Consider the following 20,610-nt stretch of genomic DNA (forward strand, 5'->3'; position numbering starts at 1 on the left):
TTGTTGCATTTTCTGCAAATTTCACCTTTAAACCTGCACTGGTCCAGTGTATGTGAGCCCCTGCCACAGCAGTAACACAATTTGTTCAGCCAGGCCACTTTCTGTTTAGACACTGCAATTTTATTCATGCTCACTTTCATTCACTAAGGTGTGCTTCAGTTAGGAGTTCCAGTTAGAATACTTTCGTATAAGATTTCACAAACTAAACAATCTTTCGGTGCATCATTAAGCTCCTCACTGACCTGACAATGCCCAAACAACAACTTCAATTCAGCCATGTATGTTGAAATGGACTCTCCTTCCTTTTGATTCCACTTATGAAACCTAAAGCATTCTGCAATCAGCAATATGTTTGGTTCTAAATGTTCCTGCATTACTTTCACAATATCAGCAAAGCTCATTTTGACTGGTTTGGTTGGAGCAATTTGATTTCTAAGCAAACTATGCCTTTAAATCCAATGTGCTCAGCAAAATTGGCATTCACTTCTCATTGGCTATTTCATTATCTTCAAAGTACTGCTGAATTCGCTCAGTATACCATATTCAGTCATCTCTTGTGCAATCATACATGTCAATCTTCATGATGTAGCCACCCATTTCTGCTTTTTAAAAAATTTATGATTATTATCATCCGTACTCACTGTTTACAAATCTATGAATATGTCTGTTTTCAACCTTATTTTTTAACTCAGCTGTGTCTGTCCTTTCCCAAAGAAGTACGTGTTGTGCTGTATTTTTTAATTGTTTTTTGCTGCACTTTTTAAAAACTTGAACACCTTGCTGCGCTTCAACAAGTAAGTAATCGTCTCAGGTTAGTTTAAAACTTCCTCGTTGCCGCGATTATATTTTGTAAATCCGAAACATAAAACTAATTAAAAGGAAACAGGTAGCTGGGAATGCGAGTCTAACTTTGTTTTTATTTTAAGTGAGGTGTGTATGTATGATGTGGCAAAGTAATGACAAATGCTGTTTACGCACTTTTACATATAACCAGTAATACATTATGTAAACAACGAAGAATACTTCAAATAATATGTTTGCAATATTACTCAAGTAGTAAATAGACAACAGATACAACAAAAAAAGTTAGGCCTTTTGATGCACTTCTGCCTTATATTCAGAAAAAAAAGTCTCATTTCTTTCTACTCACAAAGTGCTGCCTTTTCCTCAAGTCTCAGGTTACAATTTTAGAGTTGTTCATTCTTTGGGCTTTATCAGTTCAAGCTATTTCTAAGTTTGTTTTGTAAATTAACTTACAATTCTGGGCATTTCAAGTGTCTAAATGTTGGATGGACACAGGTATGGGCATTATAATGTAACAGAAATATCCCCCTTCTGAATGAACAAGATGTGAATTTTATTTTTTTTTAGAACTAATTTTATTCTGGAAATTAAAAGCATCAAAAAAAAGTTATCAGTTTTGTACCCTGCCTGGTTAGCTTTTGATAACCGAGATTGGAAAGGATATAATAGTGTATATAGTTTAGAATGGAGAATAGTAAAAATAATTCTATCAAAGTGTTTACCAAATGAATGGTATACATTGGATCCTCAAGAAATATTCATCACAAATGTAAGCTCAGAAACAAAAAGCATATGATTTTATGTAGATGCAAATGTGAGTGTGTATCTAAACTGCAAACTCTTTGTACTGGGATAAGAGATGGATTGGTTTACTTTAAGGTGGTATCATTGTAAGATGTAATAATTTTCAAGACAACATGGATAAATCTGCAATAGACAAACATTAATGGATGTAACAATATTAAATGGATGAGAAATCACGGAATTTTAAGACTGACTAATGGAATTGAAATTTTTTGTTTCTTTGCAATTCATCCTCGCATTTTATGGTGTATTTATCAATGGTCCACTATAGACTTTTCTGAAATGTGCCTTGGATTACTTTCCCTTTTTTATGCCCTCTCCAGAATCACTGGTCACAAGGAGGGCGTGAATTGACCGGTCTTCAGCACGAGCTATTTTTTTGCTCTTTTTCTAATTTTGATGGAGTCTTGCTCGTGATTCCAAGACTTTCTATGATAAGACTTAAAAAGCATCCTCAATTTTCTAAGAACTTACTCAAGTATCCTCTGAAGCAAAGAAATGAAACATGGTCATAAATAAGCACTAAGCAAGTGGGCTGTAGATATCAGTAATTTCACATGCCCACTTCAGTTCAAATTTCAGTGTAGCATTACATTATAATGTGTTGCTAACTATTTTCCCAGAAGTATTCAAATTGAAGGCTTTCAATCAGCAAGCTATACAACTGAATGGCCTTAAAGCAGTGACCTTTTACTGAGTAATTTTAGTGAACGATAGTAACAAAATCTTGTTACAAAATAATTGGATTGATTTAGAATTTATTTTAAAATGTGTAACAAAAGTCCAAGATTTTTTAATCAAATTATCGCTACCAACTGCTATTCAGTTAATGACCACATTTTGCCCAGTCCTGACCAAATGCAGATCTTGACGAATGCACTTAGTAGACTTCTAAGTTTTCAGTTTCTGGATTGTCATATGAATGGTATGCAAATCTCATACGTTTAAGAAAGCAGGGAAGTTTACATTTATTTCATATTGAAGTTTTCATTTTGAGAATCAGCTTCTACCTTTGCTCGACATTGTCCCTGTAAATTTTAAGGCAATATAAGCTGTGTCTTTAAACCTATAATTGTTGTTACTGTGATTTTGTTATTGTAAGATAATTTAGATGCAGCTTCCTTTTGATTTGCTTGCCTTTCAAGTATCAGAATTAAGATCTTTTGGAAGACGAACACAAGCACAAATACAGGATATACCTATTTAATCAGTGGATTTTTTTTTACCTCATGAGCAATGCAGTTCAATTTTTTAAGGCTGACAGGTGGAATCTTTGGATTTTTACTTCTGCCTTTGCTGTATAAGAAATTAAGCACAAATGACCTGATCTGAGTTTTTCTCCCAAAAAAGGTGATGCAAGGCAAATAGTTTTGAATAGTACCAGATTTGTACTGGCAGAAGGGCCAACTTCGGTCTAATTCTGGCATCAATGTTATGCAAAAATATGGGATAAGGTTTGAACTGTAGAATAGTTGGAGCAGAGTGATCGTTTTACTCTTCAACAGAAATGAAACTAGGAGTGTTTTTTTTAAATGACTGAACCTGCAGATCCTGAGACAATAAATTATATTCAAAATTTTCCTCCCTAGTTTTTTAGATTATGAGAACATTCAGTCCTCTTTTATTGTCATTTAGAAATGCATACATGCATTAGGAAATGATATAATGATTCTCCGGAGTGATATCACAGAAAACAGGACAAACCAAAGACTAACACTGACAGAACCACATAATTATAACATACAGTTACAGCAGGGCAAAGCAATACCATAATTTGATCAAGAACAAACTATGGGCACGGTAAATAAAATCTCAAAAGTCCCTGAGTCGATTGACTCCCGACTCCCCGATAGCGGCGGCAAAAGGGAGAAACTCCCTACCATAAACCTCCAGGCACCGTCAACTTGCCGATGCCTTGGAAGCAGCCAACACTGAATCCATCTGTCCGAAAACTTCAAGCTTCTGACCAGCCTCCCGAGCGCCATCCTCTGTCGAGCGCCTTTGACCTCGCCCCAGCCTCTGAAACGCGCAAAGCCGAGGATTTCGGGGCCTTATGCTCCGAAGATTCTGGTTACCACACAGAATAGCAGCGGCAGCGAAGCGGGCATTTCAGAAGTTTTCCAGATGTTCCTCCACACTCTCATGGATGTCTTCATCAAATCAGGATTGTGCACGGTCCCCTACTTGACAGATAACAGACATCAGCACCGAAGTGGCCGCGCGCGCTGCCATCTTCTCCTTTCCATCTTCAAACTACTTATTTTATCTCAGTTTTAGAACTAATAGTTTTATTTGCAGTGGATTGTTTCCAAAGCTTTGCACGACTATCACAGGTGATATACCTGTCTCCAACCTTAGTGGTTAGCTCTCACTTATTTTTGATAATTATTTCCTCACACAAAAAATCTCCTATAAATCATATTGTCTTTAATGCTCATTTTTAGCAAGATAGACAAAGGAAAATTGGTTGATGTTGTGCACTTACATTTTCAGAAGGCCTTTGACAAGGTGCCACAGATGAGGCTACCTAGCAGGCTACGAGCCCGTGGTATTACAGGAAAGGTTCTAGCATGGATAAAACAGTGGCTGATTGGCAGGAGGCAAAGAGTAGGAATAAAAGGAGCCTTTTCTGGTTGACTAGTGGTGTCCCCAGGGGTCTGTTGAGACCGATTCTTTTTACATTATATGTCAGTGATTTGGATGATGGAATTGAATTAATGACGTTGTTGCAAAGTTTGCAGGCGGTATGAAGATAGAGGGAGGGGCAAGTATTGAGGAAATAGCGAGGCTACAGGAGGATTTAGATAAGGATAATGAGCAAAGAAATGACATAGAATACAGTGTCAGGAAGTGTATGGTCATACACTTTGGTAGAAGAAATGAAAAGGTTGCCTATTTTCTAAATGGAGAGAAAATACAAAAAAAAACTGTGGTGCAGAGGAATTTGGGAGTCCTTGTGCAGGATTCCCTCAAGGTTAATTTGCAGGTTGAGTCTGTGGTGAAGAAGGTAAATGCTATGTTAGCATTCATCTCAAGAGGAGTAGAATACAAAACAAGAGTGTAATGTTGAGACTTCATAAAGCAGTGGTGAGGCTTCACTTAATGAGCAGTTTTGGGCCCCTTATCTTAGAAAGGATGTGCTGAAACTGGAGAGGGTTCAAAGGAGGTTCCCAAAAATGATTCCAGATTTGAATGGCTTGTCATAATAAAAAACGTTAGGCTCCGGGTCTGTATTCACTAGAATTCAGAAGAATGAGGGGTGATCTCATTGAAACTTATTGAATAGTGAAAGGCTTTGATAGAGTGGATGTGGAGAGGATGTTTCCTATGATGAGAGCGTCTAAGACCAGAGGACACAGCCTCAGAATAGAGGAACATCCTTTTAGAACGGAGATGAGGAATATTTTTAGCCAGAGAGTGGTGGATCTGTGAAATTCTTTGCCACAGGCAGCTGTAGAGACAAAATCTATGTGTATTTAAGATTATTAGTTGGTCAGGGTATGAAGGGATAAGGCAGGAGATTGGAGCTGAGAGGGAAATTGGATCAGCCGTGATGAAATGGTGGAGCAAACTCAATGGGCCAAATGGCCTAATGTACTGCCCCTACATCTCCATCATTTTGAATGTCCATGGCTTTTAAGGAAATTCTTCCAATATTTCTCGAATAATTTATAGTTTCCTTACTACTTTCATATTTAATAACCTTATCACCACCATTTTCAAAATTAAATATCTGCAGGTATACTTACATATATTTGTTCATTTCAGTTTCTGATCTAGCTGCTGTGCATAATCATTTCAATCACCTTTCTTAATCAACTGTTATTGTGGTTGAGTTTCCTGCTTTCTCCACAACCCCTTCCTTCTGATCAATTCCCCATCATGTAGATCTTTTCTGACAGCTCAAGCACATTGCTATAATCAGTCTTCCACGTGATCATTGTGTATGGGAGTAGGTGTGAGGGCTGACTGATCTTCTCATATTTCTATTTCTTATGTTCTCATGTGTGTGACTTGAAGGCAGCTTGCCTTGAGCCTAGTTACTATTGTCTACTAGAGTTGCAGGTATTTATTTGGGAAGTACAGTGAGAGGAGCTTTAATGAGCTTCTGTATAGTTTCTTATAAATGGTACAACTTGCCATCAGGTGTTGGTGGGAATGAGTATTCAAGGTAGTGGTAGCACTCGAACAGGCAAGCGGAGGATGTACTCTCAGCCTCCGGATTTGTAACCTGCAGGTAGTAGAAACACTCACAAGCTTTGGCATTCTTGCTTCCAAGTAAAGAGAACCAGAAAACTTCTAACATGTAAATTTTCAGTTTTGCCAAACCACCAAGTGCCTTTGAATATTTTGTGTCAGAATCAAATAGAAACTGTTTATAATCTGTGCCTGATGTTTCATATGGCTGTTTCAATGGGTTGTTTTCTGTTTTGCAGTGTGAATATTATGAAGAATAAATTAGACCCAGAAGGACTAGGTATCATTTTATTGGGAACATTTCTACAAGAATTTTTTCCTGAGCAGGTAAAGTATCTGATTTCACATTTTACTAAAATAACATTTGTGCAGTATTTAAAATCATGTTTATATTTGATTGCTCCAAATATGATATTGCATCTGTTGTTGCTATCCATCAGATGCATCACTTAAAAGGGATTAAAGCTTTGGTAGGGAGTTAAAGGCATAAGGAAGAGCGGCCATCATACCTAACAATCAATTATAGCTTTCATTTATTGAGGAACTTCCAAACTCTTACTGCCGGCAGAAAAACTTGCTGTGTTGTTGGAAGTTGTATTATTGTATGGAGTTCTGACTCTCTAGAGAGTAAGTTCTAGCAGAAACTAAAGTAACCTGAGCCCAGAAACTGTTGTACACTTTAATATATCCCTTCAGGTGCTAAAATCCGTGAAATGCAGCTTACTCTCAAAAAAATAAACATCTATAATGTTTGTATGACTTACATTCTATTGCAGCATGCTGATGGAGCTGTAATGCAATGAAACTTGTACTAGTTTGACCTTCCAGTGGATGCAAACGTAAATCCCCAAACAAAATATTTGAACCGGTCCTGCTACTAATGACAGTCAAGGACTGGAGTTCACAGATATAAAATAAAGAAGAAGAGAATGTTTACACAGTGTGCAGTTGGAATTTGAAATATACTACCTACAGCTATGGTGGAGGCAGATTCCATTATAGAATCTGCAGCTGAAGGCGCTCTAGTATGGTCTATTAAGAACAGGAATGTTTTTTAGACTAATGAGAAACTCAAACACATCCTGAATGGCTACTAGAGCTTCTGCGTCACAGCAGCAAATATCTGGCACCTTGAGTGCTGTCCGTGTAGAATTCTCACTTTTTTTCCTGCGTCTGCGTGTGTTTCAAACACACACATGCGCACGCACACAATCACAGCACAAGGGTAGTTATATACTTGTACACCTTGCAATTTTTCATTCTCAGCAAGTCTCCGATAATAACTTCTGAAATTCTCCGCTCTGCCATTACCAAATGTCATGACTGAATTTCTTTATCACCGCTATCAGTGAATGGTGAAATCTATGTGGGGAGTTGGAATTTTAAAGGCAGGACAGATATTGTTTCTATGCTTTTGGATTAACTTGGGAGTGTGTGTTGAGAATTTTAATATTTTAAATGCAGAAGAGGAAATGTGAGAATAAGGTAAAGTCATGATGATAATGTAATTTAGATAGGTTGATGTAAATAGTTCACCTGTGCAATTCTACTTGGGCTTTCAGTGTGGGAAGAGCAGGCATGTCATGCCTCCCATGCTACTATCATCTCCAAACTGAAACCTTGAAACTTTGGTCCCTCCAAAAGGCAAATACAACTCCTGAAGAGTCATTGAGAGGTTCAATGTGGAAACAGGCCCTTCGGTCCACTGAGTCTGTACCAACCATCTACCAATCCTACATTAATCCCAGTTTTTTTCTTCTTCACATTCTTATGAACTCCCCACTCCCCAAAATTCTACTATTTCCCTGCACACAAGGGCAAATTACAATTTTACCCACCAACCAGTACATCTGTAGACTGTGACAGAAAAGCGGAGCACCCAGAACAATTCCATGTGGCCTTGGAGAGACTCTGCAAACTCTACACAGGTTAGATAACTTCGGTCTTGGGTATTGTCAGGCAGTCACTTTACTAGTTATGTCATTGTGCCCTAAATCCTGTTGGCCATCTGTCTGCAATGGGAGTATTATTTGAAACTTGATGCCTATGAAATTATATGGAATACATCTAAACAGCCTAAAATGAAGACAGCTTATACACTCTTGATGGTAAAAGCAACAGGTTGTATTAACTTTTCTGCTTTAGCAGGCACAGAAATAAAGTGTGTGCTTATAAAACTATATGAACCTGTTCAACAAATGTCTTTTTTAAGGAAACCCTGGTATTTTATTTAGGCTAGTTCTCGGATCAACTGAGGCAATTTTATTTTAATTCCAAGCTTTTAATCTCCCATGTTTTATACTGTTTGAGAGAGGGATAACTTTTGAAGCAACAAAATATATGATATGATTAACTATGATAGAAGTTCATAATCAAAAATTGACATCTGGAGGCCTACAAATGAAATCTTCAACCTTTGTAAGTTCATAACTTAATAACTAAGGAAGGTATAATTTAAGGCTTCATGGAGAAATGGGAAATTATTTTTAATATAACATACAGTAACTATATTCCCAAGCATAATGTGGTCAGCTCAGCTTTTGTTAAATTTGCATTTCATTAGATTTTCACTTCAAAGGGTGAAACATAGTTCACTACATTGCCCCAGATATTTTTCCATCTGTTCCCAAAGCTAAAAATACACTTCTCCTTTTTTGAATTGAACTTTCTGTATATTCAGTTCAAGCTGTGTCACTTATACTGACCTGTTGTCTTCTACATTTATCAAAAAAATCACAAAATCTCACATTTCCCTTCCTTCCCTTCTTCCTTCAGAGTATTGATCACACATTACTGTAGACTGTTTTGTAAATCCTGTTACTTATTTCACTGGAGGCAAGAGAAAGCTGAATTATCAAATCTCAGGCAAGTTATGAAGAAAGAAATAAAGAGCAGAGACAGTTTCTTCTCAAGATAAACAATTTTAATCATTGTTTTAATCCAGCACTGTAAGAAATCCAGTTTATCAAATATAAAAAATATCAAAACTATTTCTTGTACCTTAGGGAACTAGTTTCTTCATACATGAAAATGCATCCTTTTTATTAGTGACCTTGTATCCGATTCTTAAATAGCTGTCATAAATGTTCAACCCAAAGTAAATTGTAATAGGTATAGATACAGTTACATGGACCAACAAGTATTAACCTTAAGCACTGAATTTAGACTCAGCAACGTCTCCCCCAGCCCAGTTAATCTTATGAAAATCTGAGATTCGAGTCTTAGGTTGAGTGAGCTGTTCGCAGACAGGCAAAAGTAATGGTGAAGTAATACTCACTGCATTACGTCTAATGTAGATTGTGTCAGAATCCTCCATCATTATCCCTTTATATGTTTTGTCCCACTATTTAGTCTTGTGACTCTTGAATGTTGACTTTGGTCCCCATTAAATCTCATGCCATCAGTTCAACATGAACAAAAAGGTTTCTTCCTGTTTATCAGTGTCCTTCCCTTCTTCATACTGAGGACTCTGTGTTGTGTGGCACTACCAACATACTAAATAGGATAGATACATAACAGTTCTGGCAACTTAACTGAGTGTCAGTGAGGCACTTTGGCCCATCAGCAGCAACATAAGAGCATCGTACCAGAATCTGTAGCGTAATATCCCAGTATAACCTCACTCTACATTACTATACAAGTTAAGGTATCAACTCTGGTTTGTTAAAGAGTGTGGAATGGCATGACAGAAGCAATAACATATCCACCTAAAATGAAATGCTAACCTGTTAAAGCTGAGGCAAAGGACAAAATGCATGCTGTAACTAAAAAGGCAGAATGAAATGCATCAGCGCAGATTGTGCTGAGCATCACACAAGTGTCACCAGGCTTCCAACGTCAACATAGCATGCCCACAACTTACTAAATCATACCTTACATTTTTTTGAATATGGGAAGAAACAGGAGCCGCCGGGGAAACCACACACAGTCATGGAGAAAATGTACAAACCCCCTACAGACAGTGGCAGGAATTAAATCCTGATTTTAACGCTATTTCTGTAATACCATTATCCTAACCACTGTGTTACCATGCCACCCACTACCTGCTGACTTCCTTCCAAAACAGACATTATCCTCATATGGAAATACTGTAAAATGCTGTCCTGCTCTAAATACTAGAACTCCCTAATAAAGAACACTTTGGGATTAACTCCACCAGAAGCACTACAGACATTCTTGAAAACTGTCTTATCAATGTCTTCTCAAAACAATGAGGGATGGACATTATCCACATATGTTAAAATTAGTAGATAAATAAATATCCAAAGCAAAAAACTTTGAGTGGTATTTCTTAGTTTATGTATAGCAATTCACTGTACAGATCTTCCTAGATTATAGACTCTCATATATATGAGCGAGTATTTGGGAGGCCAGTGGAATGGATGGGGATGGATTTGCTTTTTGTTGCAGGGCTACAAGCATCTTCTACCAGGTGGGAGCTGGATGTTCCTCTGTACCATCACTTTCCATATCACCACATCTCCCCCCCCCCCCCCCCCCCCCCACGGCCGCAGCACACTGGAGCTGAAAACATTGTGCAGATTCACTCCCTCAATAACTCAGTGACTCAGTGAGACTAGCTGGAAGCTTCCTCTCCCATCACCTCTGTTTCTCTGATTCTGTCCCATATGGTGTTTCTGTTCATTTCTAATTTAGAAACAGTTAAGATTATGAATAGTTCTCAGGAACAGTTATAACATGAGGATAGCTTTCATTTGTCAAGAACATCAGCTTTAATCTGTGCATATGATCATAAGTAAAAACTACATTGTCTATTTTGAAAACAAAGTGCAAAACCTACATTGAAGTATTCAATGGTACTGTATTTTCAGGAATCTACTATTCCAGAATCGTTTACTGTTTATCACTACAATGGATTGAAGCAGTCCAACCACAATGAAAAGGTGAGCCAAATTACTCTTAAAAATCTGGAATTCCTTTCACATTAAGGAGCCACCGGTTTGAATTTGTAAATAATATGTTACACAATGGTTACATAAGCTATGTCTTATAGTGATTTTATTGTCTGTATTAATCTCACAGCAAAAACATGAGCTGCCAAACAACTCTTTCTGTATAGCCTTTCATTGAAGAAAATAATTGAGTCAAATAGTCATGAAGCTTACTTTTGTCAACAGTTCCAGAGGAATATTAGTAAGGTGATTTAGTTCCTCACCCCCCCCCCCCCCCCCCGCCGAAGAGGATACGGTCCATCCTCCACTAAAGGAAAAACAGGTTGATTAAACACTCAAACTTTATTGCCTTAAAAAGAACCTTACCAACCACTGGGAGTAATTAAGACTGCACAGAGAAAGAAAACAGGCCACAGTGACCTTTTATCATTCATCAGGTCTCGTTGCTTGGGAATTGAAATAACTCTCACCTCTTATTTTGGAATCCTCATGATCTCTTTCTGTTCCCTTTCATTAGCTGTGTACTTTCAGGTCAAAAGATTAAGTATAGGTTACACAGCTGTCCTTAGCATTAAAAGGTTTAATGATGAAAGGCTGTAAACCTGTAAATTGTGTCATGGATGTCCATCTACTCATGAATGTTTTATTTATTTCACATGGAACAGACAAAAGTTTATTACATATGCTTAACCTGCTGTGTTTAAAATATCAATTCTTGCATTCTATTGAAAATTGTGGTAATTTTAAAAACGTTTTATATTTGTACAAACACTTCAGCTTGTCAAGCAGATAAAATAACTGATGTTGTTTTTCTAAAGGTTATGTATGTCGAGGGAACTGCTGTTGTTATGGGCTTTGAGGATCCAATGGTGCGAACTGATGACACTCCAATCAAGCGCTGTCTGCAAACAAAATGGCCATATATCGAACTCATGTGGAATACAGACCGGTCACCTTCCTTAAACTAGTTCCAGAAAATCTAAAACCAAACAAAATTCCAAATATTATAAGCTGTACTGCTTTTGAAATCTATACACAATTGCTGCTAACTGGAATGTAGTGTCCATAAAATCAGAAAAGAAACTGTAAACCTTAATTATTCTACTATTTACTATTGATAAAGGTCCAAGTCACTGTCCTTCACTGCTAATCAAAAGTTTATCCAAGGAAACAGATTACATGGTATCAGCTTGACTGTGTTAGAAGGAATTGTTTCCTTTTAATCCTGGAGATGTAATTCTACAATTCTTCAAAATAATGATTTATAAGGAGTACAATGCAAGTTTGGGACCTGAAATTCGGTGTCCTGATTGTGCCACAAAAATTACAGTGGAGCAGGTCTCCTGGCTGATGAGAGCCAAAGCTGATGATCCCAGCAGGATACAAGAGGCCCTAATGGATAAAAGCAAAATTCCAAAACAAAAATAAAATGTATTCCTCCAAAGGTTAAAGATTTTTTTTGTGAACTTGAGATAATTAATTGTTAAGTACTGTAAGCATCCATGACATTTGGAAAGCCCAATAACTGACATAAGAGATAATAATTGAACATAAGAGATGGCAATGGCTGGAATTTTTTGGCTGAACAATGGGAATGCCCTCAGATATGCCATCAAAAAAGTGATTTTAAGTAGGGATGGTAGATGAAATTTTTGCCCATCGAGTCCCAGCTGTACCACATCACCATCACCACTGTTGAATTTATGTCAGATTCAAAATAGTGGCAGCTCAGTAAAACCAGATCTAGTCCCAAAACTAGTGAATTTGAATCAAGGTCAAAATATTTACTCCCTTTATAAGTAGGGTGTTCTCCAGAATATGCTTAGTGAGGGTATGTTTTCAAGGCAATTTTATACCTAAAGGATCGCTTTTCACAGCCCAGTAATACAATTCATTCATTTGGATATTTTGCCTTATGTTGCCATAGTACCACCACAGATGATGTCCCTCAAGAATAATTCATTCAATCTAGTGTGTGTATTTAGTCAATATTGTAAAGCTCAATTCATTGTTGGATTTATTCTCATTACATTCCAACTCATAGAGTATGATAAGATCCCATTTTGTGATGTAAGTGGAGCACATCTGCTTTCCATAATTGGCAAGGATTAGTACAAAATTGCATGTTCTGGGTCGTAGGTGTAATTGAGGAGGAAGGCCCACCATCCTACACACCAACCCCTTTCACCATCCCCCAACCTCCCTCTCTAATTGCCCCAACCCCGCTCTTAATGCCTAAGCTTTACATACTAACAGGATTGACAGCACCCTGTATAATTGGGTTAGTCAAGTTATTTATCTTCGGCATCCCGCAAACTTAACCAGTGACAGTGGCTAAAAGCTTTATCTTTTACAGTGATTTATTGTTAAAAACAAATGAGTGGATATGTTGGGAGAGCCATTTGCTTAACTTTACATTGCTTTGTGATGCATTGCAATGTGCTTTTAACCACCAGCTGTAGCACTGGGTATATGGCTCTCTATAACATACTGAAATTTGTAGTTTACATTTTTGAAATGTACCGCAGTGGAAGCCATATGAAGATGAAATATAAATGCAGATTGTGGCTAATTACATGATACATTCTAAATCTATTCAGTGATTAACACAACGTATCTCTGAGGTTATCAAGCTCTGTTGTTACATAATCTTGCCAAGATTAATTTTTTGTGTCAAAATTACACTGTTTGCCAGTGTTCATGTGTATTTAAACTTGCTTGTTGTTAAATTGCATGAGAAATGAACAATTTATTGCCCATAAAACACTAGAGTTCTCTTATTTATTATGATTTGAGAGTTGGCCTAAAATAAAAATACAGTTCAAAAATGTTTTGATTTATTTTCTTAATGCACTGGGAAACTAGTTTTATGACTGTTTTATTACTTGTTTCTAGGCTGAACAAAGGCATTGTAAAGTTACTTTTCATCAATTACTAATTTTCCAAAATAGTAATTTTATCTGTAAAGGATATCTTTAGCAATAAATGGTCCATGTTTTGTTTTATTGGAAAATATTAAAATAATTCAGTTGATTCTAGAAATTCTCATTTTGTGGTTTTGTTAACAGACCAATTTGAAACAGGTTTCCAGGGCAATAGAATCCAAAGGACCTACAATGAAATATATTGTGTGTGTGTGATGTCCAATACAATAACTGCATATATGATACACCTAGAGTTTGGCAGAATATTTGTTGAGTATCAGCATGCCAGTTCAACTGCCCTCTGATGTTCCATCCCATTGACTGCAATGGGAGATGAGTGCAAAAGACGGGCAAAACACGTACAGATATTTAAAACTTGATTCACTTCTCCCCTGCTGTGCCATGTTTGTCGTGATTAACTGGTTTATTCAATGAGGCATTCTTGATCTTGAGTTAAATGTTAAGATAAAAACTGCAAGCCTGGAAATAGAATTCTATCTTTTGTTGTGCTAAACCAACCTCATGTGTAACTCTGAGCTGCTTTGCTTTCCTGCAAAAAAAAAGCCAAAAGACCACAAACAGCCCTTTCCACCCATACTGCTATGTTGACAGACTTGTACCTCAAGGTCTTACACATCAAAGCCCCCCAAGACCCTACTATTTATGTGTCCTAACAGGATTTGATCTCTCCTCTCAACTTTCCAGATGATTTACATCTCACTGTGTCTTTAAACAACCTTTGTTATTTGCAAATCCTCCAATGTTTGTGCTGTCTGCAACCTTACTAATCATACCCTCTACATTTATATCCTCTAACTCATATGTATATTACAAACAAAAAAGGTCCCAGGACTGATTCCTGTCGTACACCACTTGTTACTGAAGTCCAATAAAAAATATACAGATCTGCCACTACTCTACCTCCTAACACCTAGCATCTATGGATCCAGTTCACCAAGTGTTTTACATCTTATATGCTTTAATCTTCAGGAACAGGCTAGCATGCAGGACTTTGTCAAAAGTCTTATTAAAGTCCATATAGACAACATCTGCCACTCTGCCTTCATCAATCTACACGGAGCTCTATTGCAGTATCCAGCATCAAGGATCCACATCACCCAGACTATGGTCTCTTCAAGCTGCTGCCATCAGGAAGAAGGTACAGGAGTCTCAGGACCCACACCACCTGGTTCAGGAACAGTCATTACCCCTCAACTATCAGGCTCTTGAACCAGAAGGGACAACTTCACTCAACATCATCAATCACTGAACTGTTCCCACAACCAATGAATTCACTTTCTAGGATTCTTCATCTCTAGTTCTCAATATTTATATATTCTTTTCTCTCTTTATTTGCATGGTTTATCCATCCTGTTGGGTGTGGTCATTGATTCTATTGTACTTCTTGGTTTTACTGTATATGTCCACAAGAACCAAATCTCAGGGTTATATCTGGTGATGTATGTACTTTGATAATAAATTTACCTTGCACTTTGAATCAGTCCCCTTAGTTATCTCCTCAAAAAGATAATCTTTTTGAGGAGATAACTAAGGGGACTGTCTACAAGAAGGGTCAGAGTTGTCTCTATTTCCTGAGGAGACTGAGGTCCTTTAACATCTGCCAGACGATGCTGAGGATGTTCTACGAGTCTGTGGTGGCCAGTGCTATCATGTTTGCTGTTGTGTGCTGGGGCAGCAGGCTGAGAGTAGCAGACACCAACAGAATCAACAAACTCATTCGTAAGGCCAGTGAAGTTGTGGGGATGGAACTGGACCCTCTGACGGTGGTGTCTGAAAAGAGGATGCTGTCCAAGTTGCATGCCATCTTGGACAATGTCTCCCATCCACTACATAATGTACTGGTTGGGCACAGAACTACATTCAGCCAGAGACTCATTCCTCTGAGATGCAGCACAGAGCGTCATAGGAAGTCATTCCTGCCTGTGGCCGTCAAACTTTACAACTCCTCCCTTGGAGGGCCAGACACCCTGAGCCAATAGGCTGGTCCTGGACTTATTTCATAATTTACATATTACTATTTAACTATTTATGGTTTTATTACTATTTATTATTTATGGTGCAACTGTAACGAAAACCAATTTCCCCGGGATCAATAAAGTATGACTAAGACTACTACTATACTATGAAATCTAATTTTCCTGTGTGAAATGACAGTCATGGGCTGCACCCAAAAGCTCCAGTTCATGGCAGCAAGAGTGAAAATAGGCTTGGGCAAATTATGACTTCATTAGATGGGCACTGTGATGCTGAAGAAATGGTAGATGTACTGATGAGACACCATGTGGAGAGTGTCCTGGTGCAATTTGTTGTCCAGGTCAAAAACATGCTGAAGGAGCTCAGCAACCCATGACTGAAAGGGATGATATTTCAGGCAATTACTATTTAAGAAGCAAAATGTTCAAATTTATCAGAGGTGTAAATTTAAATACCACCATCCCAACTAGTGAATTAATAATTAAACCCCTTTTCTGATTACTCAAGGCTAACTCATTTTATACACTACTTCCGCATTCAAAGTGGGCACCACACAATCAAATTCTGGGATGTTTTAGAACAGTACAGCACAGTAACAGGCCCATTGTCTCACAATGTTGTGCTGAACTAATGATGCCTAATTACACTAATCCCTTCTTTCTGCACATGTTCTATATATTTTCATTCTCTAATACCTCTATCATATCTATCTCAATCACCTTCCCCACTAACACACTCCAGGCACCTGTGTAAAAAAAAACTTGTCCTGTAAATTTGATCTAATTTCCTCTTCTTTCCTTAAGTGCATGCCCTCTCATATCACTGTTGGAAACATTCAGCATGCCTGGCTGCATCCGCAAACAGAAAGCGAGAAGTCTGTGGTGTTTTACAATCACCCATAAAAGTTACAGGTAAACAATTAAAGCTGCAGAATAAGTGGGGAGGCAAAAAATCTCTGTGACAAGATAGAATACAGGTGGCAAAAGTGATGGTAATATAAGATAAATGGGGCAATAATAGGAAGAGCAAAGTCAGTTTACAAAGAGTGTAAATGAAAAAGCAGAAATATAAAAATTCCAGTAATGCTGATTGTATGGAAATTTTGATCTTAGAGATGGGTTTGGAATTTTGCAAATGACCAAAGCAGAAAATGAGGTTGTGTTTCAGTAGAGAGTTCATAGACTCAGAATGGGAGTGGAACAGAGAATTAAAGTAACATTGTAAGTACTGACTAAGTTGGGGCAAAAGTAAGACTGGTTATGATCCAGAAGCATAGTGGTTAATTTACTAGACTAGCAACCAGAGCCCTGGACATTGATCTGGAGATGAGGTCAAATACCACCATGACACCTGAAGAACTTAAATCAGATAATTAAATTAGTCTATAATAAAAAGCTAGATCCTTCATGGTAATCACAAAACTAACATCTGGTTCTTTAATATCTTTCACAGAAGGAAACCTCATCCAGACATAGTCTAGCTTACACATGACTCCAGACCCACCAGACTAGACTTTGCCTCTTCTGCGAGAGGCAGTTGGATGTAGACAGTAAATGCTGACCATCCATCTCTCACAAATGCAACAATTAAAACATTCCTGCCACTTTGATGATTGATTCATTTATACCTCTTTCTCACAGTATTAGCAAAATAGAAGGCATGGTGGAACTTACATGAATCATTGTGGTGACAAAGATAAATCATTTGTAGCTGGGTCAGTTTTCTTTGCACAGTCCTTGCCCTTGTATCTGGTTTCATGGCAGAGATACTGCAATTTGTTTGAAAATAATATTCTGTCCTGCTGTTTCATCTTGGGTGGTCCAATATGACCATGTAACTTGCTAGAGAACAAAGGAATAACCTTTAAAAAAATCAGTGCTTAATTATAAAGACTGAAGCAGAAAATCACAACAGATCTCTGGAATTAACTGAAAAGGAGTAGAGGAAAGAGGTAAATTCACCATGAAATGAGAATAACCTCCCTCAGTGTTTGCAGACTCTTCGCATGTTTGCAACTTGATAGGATAATGTTCTACTGAGCTGCCAAGAAATGGTGTCCAATAGACAAATTGGTGACAGATGTAAAACTTTGAATATGCTGTAGAAGTAACTACCCATCACTGAGCATTTGAGGCAATATTAATTTAGTTATCAGATTTGACATCGGTGACCAACAAAGTCAGAGGAATGTGCTGGGGGCAGTATGCAACCGTCACCATGCTTCTGGCACCAACATAGTATGCCCACAACTCACTGATCCTAACTGCGCATCATCAGAATGTGGGAGGAAACCTAAGTACCTGGAGGAAACTCATGTGGTCACTGAAGAATGTACAAACTCCTTATAGACAGCAGCAGGAATCAAACCCCAATTAGTGATCAATGGTGCTGTAAAGCATTTGCACTAACCACTACACTAGCATGTCAACTGAGTACTCATAGAGCAAGGTACGTTCAATGAGTAGGCATTCTTTTGAAGCGTGAGACTATGCTTCTCCAAATAATGATAAAATCCTCTAAGAATCCTCTCCAATAGTTTTCCCAGCACAGATGTAAGACACACTGGCCCATAATTCCACGGATAATCCTTATTACCTTTCTTGAATAAAGCAATAACATGTGCTACCCTCCAATCTTCTGGTACTATACCTATGGCCAGTGAATTCACAAAGGTTATTGTCACGGGCAAGCAATCTCTTCCTTTGCTTTCCATAGTAACCTGCGATATATCCGACCTGGTCCTGGGGACTCAGCTGTACTGAAGTTTGCATAAGTTCCAGCACATCCTCTTTTTTAATGTTGAAAGAGTCCTTACTCTGTGTCCCACATCCATTATACCAATCTTCAATTCATATGTTCAGTAATGTGTTGCATTGGAAATCATCAGCAGATTACAATCTTAGAGCCCTGCACTTTACCAAGCTCTCAAAACTCATGTTGCAGGACCCCATCCTTTATGTTATTTGTGTCATATATGACAATGAGAACCATGATCTCAGGCTGCTTGACATGCCTTTTGCAACTGTTCTGTGATATCCTTGGCCCTGGCATCAAAGACAGAATAAACATCATGCATTCAAGTGCATATCTGCAGAAGAACATAACAATTCTCCTTATTGAATGTGACCTATCACTATTACTTCTCTCCCCTCATCCATAGACTTGGCTCTGAATTCCCAGAGACACATTCACTCTCACCATTATCCAATATAGAGAAACATTTTAGGTCTGAGATGTACTTTCAGCTTACTGTCTTTGGTTAGTGATCAACCTCTGAAACCTAGCAATCAAGCCGGCCATTCAAGAGATACCTACCAAGGATGCAGTCTCCTGTATGGAAGGAATGTCCCTGAATTCCAACTTACTGCAGGCTTTAAAAAACATGGAACTGATCTCCTCTGCAATATTTTAATTTAGAAAGGGTGTCCTAAAATATAACCAGATCATTGTTCCCTCAATACTTCATCAAAAACTGAATATACAGTATTTAACAACTGCTGTCAATGTCAGAATATCCAACCAAAGGCCAATGATGAATAATTTCCATAGGCTCTCCTTAGCAAAGGCCCCTCATTCACAAAAGCCCATACTCTGAAACCACTGTACTCAGAGGACCACTTTGGAAAAAGTTGTTCCTTCTTTTGTTCTCCTGCTTTCACTTTGAGACCAGAGCAATCTTATTCATGGTTAACTCATTTTAGGCATTATTTACACAAAAAAAAAAGAGTATATGCTATCGAATTTCAAGGCAACAAATCTGGAAATGCTCAACAGTTCAGGCAGCATGTATGGACAGTGAAGGAGAGCTTAAATTTCAATTTACAAACACGAGAAAATCTGCAGATGCTGGAAATTCAAGCAACACACATAAAAGTTGCTGGTGAACGCAGCAGGCCAGGCAGCATCTCTAGGAAGAGGTACAGTCGACGTTTCGGGCCGAGACCCTTCGTCAGGACTAACTGAAAGAAGAGCTAGTAAGAGATTTGCAAGTGGGAGGGGGAGGGAGAGATCCGAAAAGATAGGAGAAGCCAGGAGGGGGAGGGATGGAGCCAAGAGCTGGACAGATGATTGGCAAAAGGGATATGAGAGGATCATGGGACAGGAGGCCCAGGGAGAAGGAAAAGGGAGGAGGGAGGAAAAACCCAGAGGATGGGCAAGGGGTATAGTGAGAGGGACAGAGGGAGAAAAAGGAGAGAGAGGGAAAAAGACTGTGTATATAAATAAATAACGGATGGGGTACGAGGGGGAGGTGGGGCATTAGCGGAAGTTTGAGAAGTCAATGTTCATGCCAACAGGTTGGAGGCTACCCAGATGGAATATAAGGTGTTGTTCCTTCAACCTGAGTGTGGCTTCATCTTTACAGTAGAGGAGGCCGTGGATAGACATATCAGAATGGGAATGGGACGTGGAATTAGAATATGTGGCCACTGGGAGATCCTGCTTTCTCGAGTAGACAGAGCGTAGGTGTTCAGCAAAACGATCTCCCAGTCTGCGTCGGGTCTCACCAATATATAGGCGGCCACATCAGGAGCTTCTCAAACTTCTGCTAATGCCCCACCTCCCCCTCGTACCCCATCCGTTATTTATTTATATACACAGTCTTTTTCCCTCTCTCTCCTTTTTCTCCCTCTGTCCCTCTCACTATACCCCTTGCCCATCCTCTGGGTTTTTCCTCCCTCCTCCCTTTTCCTTCTCCCTGGGCCTCCTGTCCCATGATCCTCTCATATCCCTTTTGCCAATCACCTGTCCAGCTCTTGGCTCCATCCCTCCCCCTCCTGTCTTCTCCTATCATTTTGGATCTCTCCCTCTCCCTCCCACTTTCAAATCTCTTACTATCTCTTCTTTCAGTTAGTCCTGATGAAGGGTCTCAGCCTGAAACGTCGACTGTACCTCTTCCTAGAGATGCTGCCTGGCCTGCTGTGTTCACCAGCAACTTTTATGCGTGTTGCTTAAATTTCAGTTCAATGCTTTTC

The 20,610-nt window shown here is 38.5% G+C and overlaps 1 protein-coding gene across 3 annotated transcripts in view; it reads left to right on the plus strand.

Moving 5' to 3' along the window:
- The window catches only part of mindy3 (MINDY lysine 48 deubiquitinase 3), a 120,867-nt gene extending 107,993 nt beyond the window's left edge, over positions 1–12,874 (plus strand). For all 3 annotated transcript variants that reach the window (XM_072253736.1, XM_072253737.1, XM_072253738.1), the window contains 3 exons: positions 6,045–6,132; positions 10,638–10,709; positions 11,537–12,874. In XM_072253736.1, coding sequence (XP_072109837.1) covers positions 6,045–6,132; positions 10,638–10,709; positions 11,537–11,686 — 310 coding nt within the window. In that variant the 3' untranslated portion in view covers positions 11,687–12,874. The remainder of the gene's footprint in view (positions 1–6,044; positions 6,133–10,637; positions 10,710–11,536) is intronic.
- Positions 12,875–20,610: the final 7,736 nt, after the last annotated feature.

This window comes from Mobula birostris, chromosome 3 (assembly GCF_030028105.1).
Source record: "Mobula birostris isolate sMobBir1 chromosome 3, sMobBir1.hap1, whole genome shotgun sequence".
Taxonomy (NCBI): Eukaryota; Metazoa; Chordata; class Chondrichthyes; order Myliobatiformes; family Myliobatidae; genus Mobula; species Mobula birostris.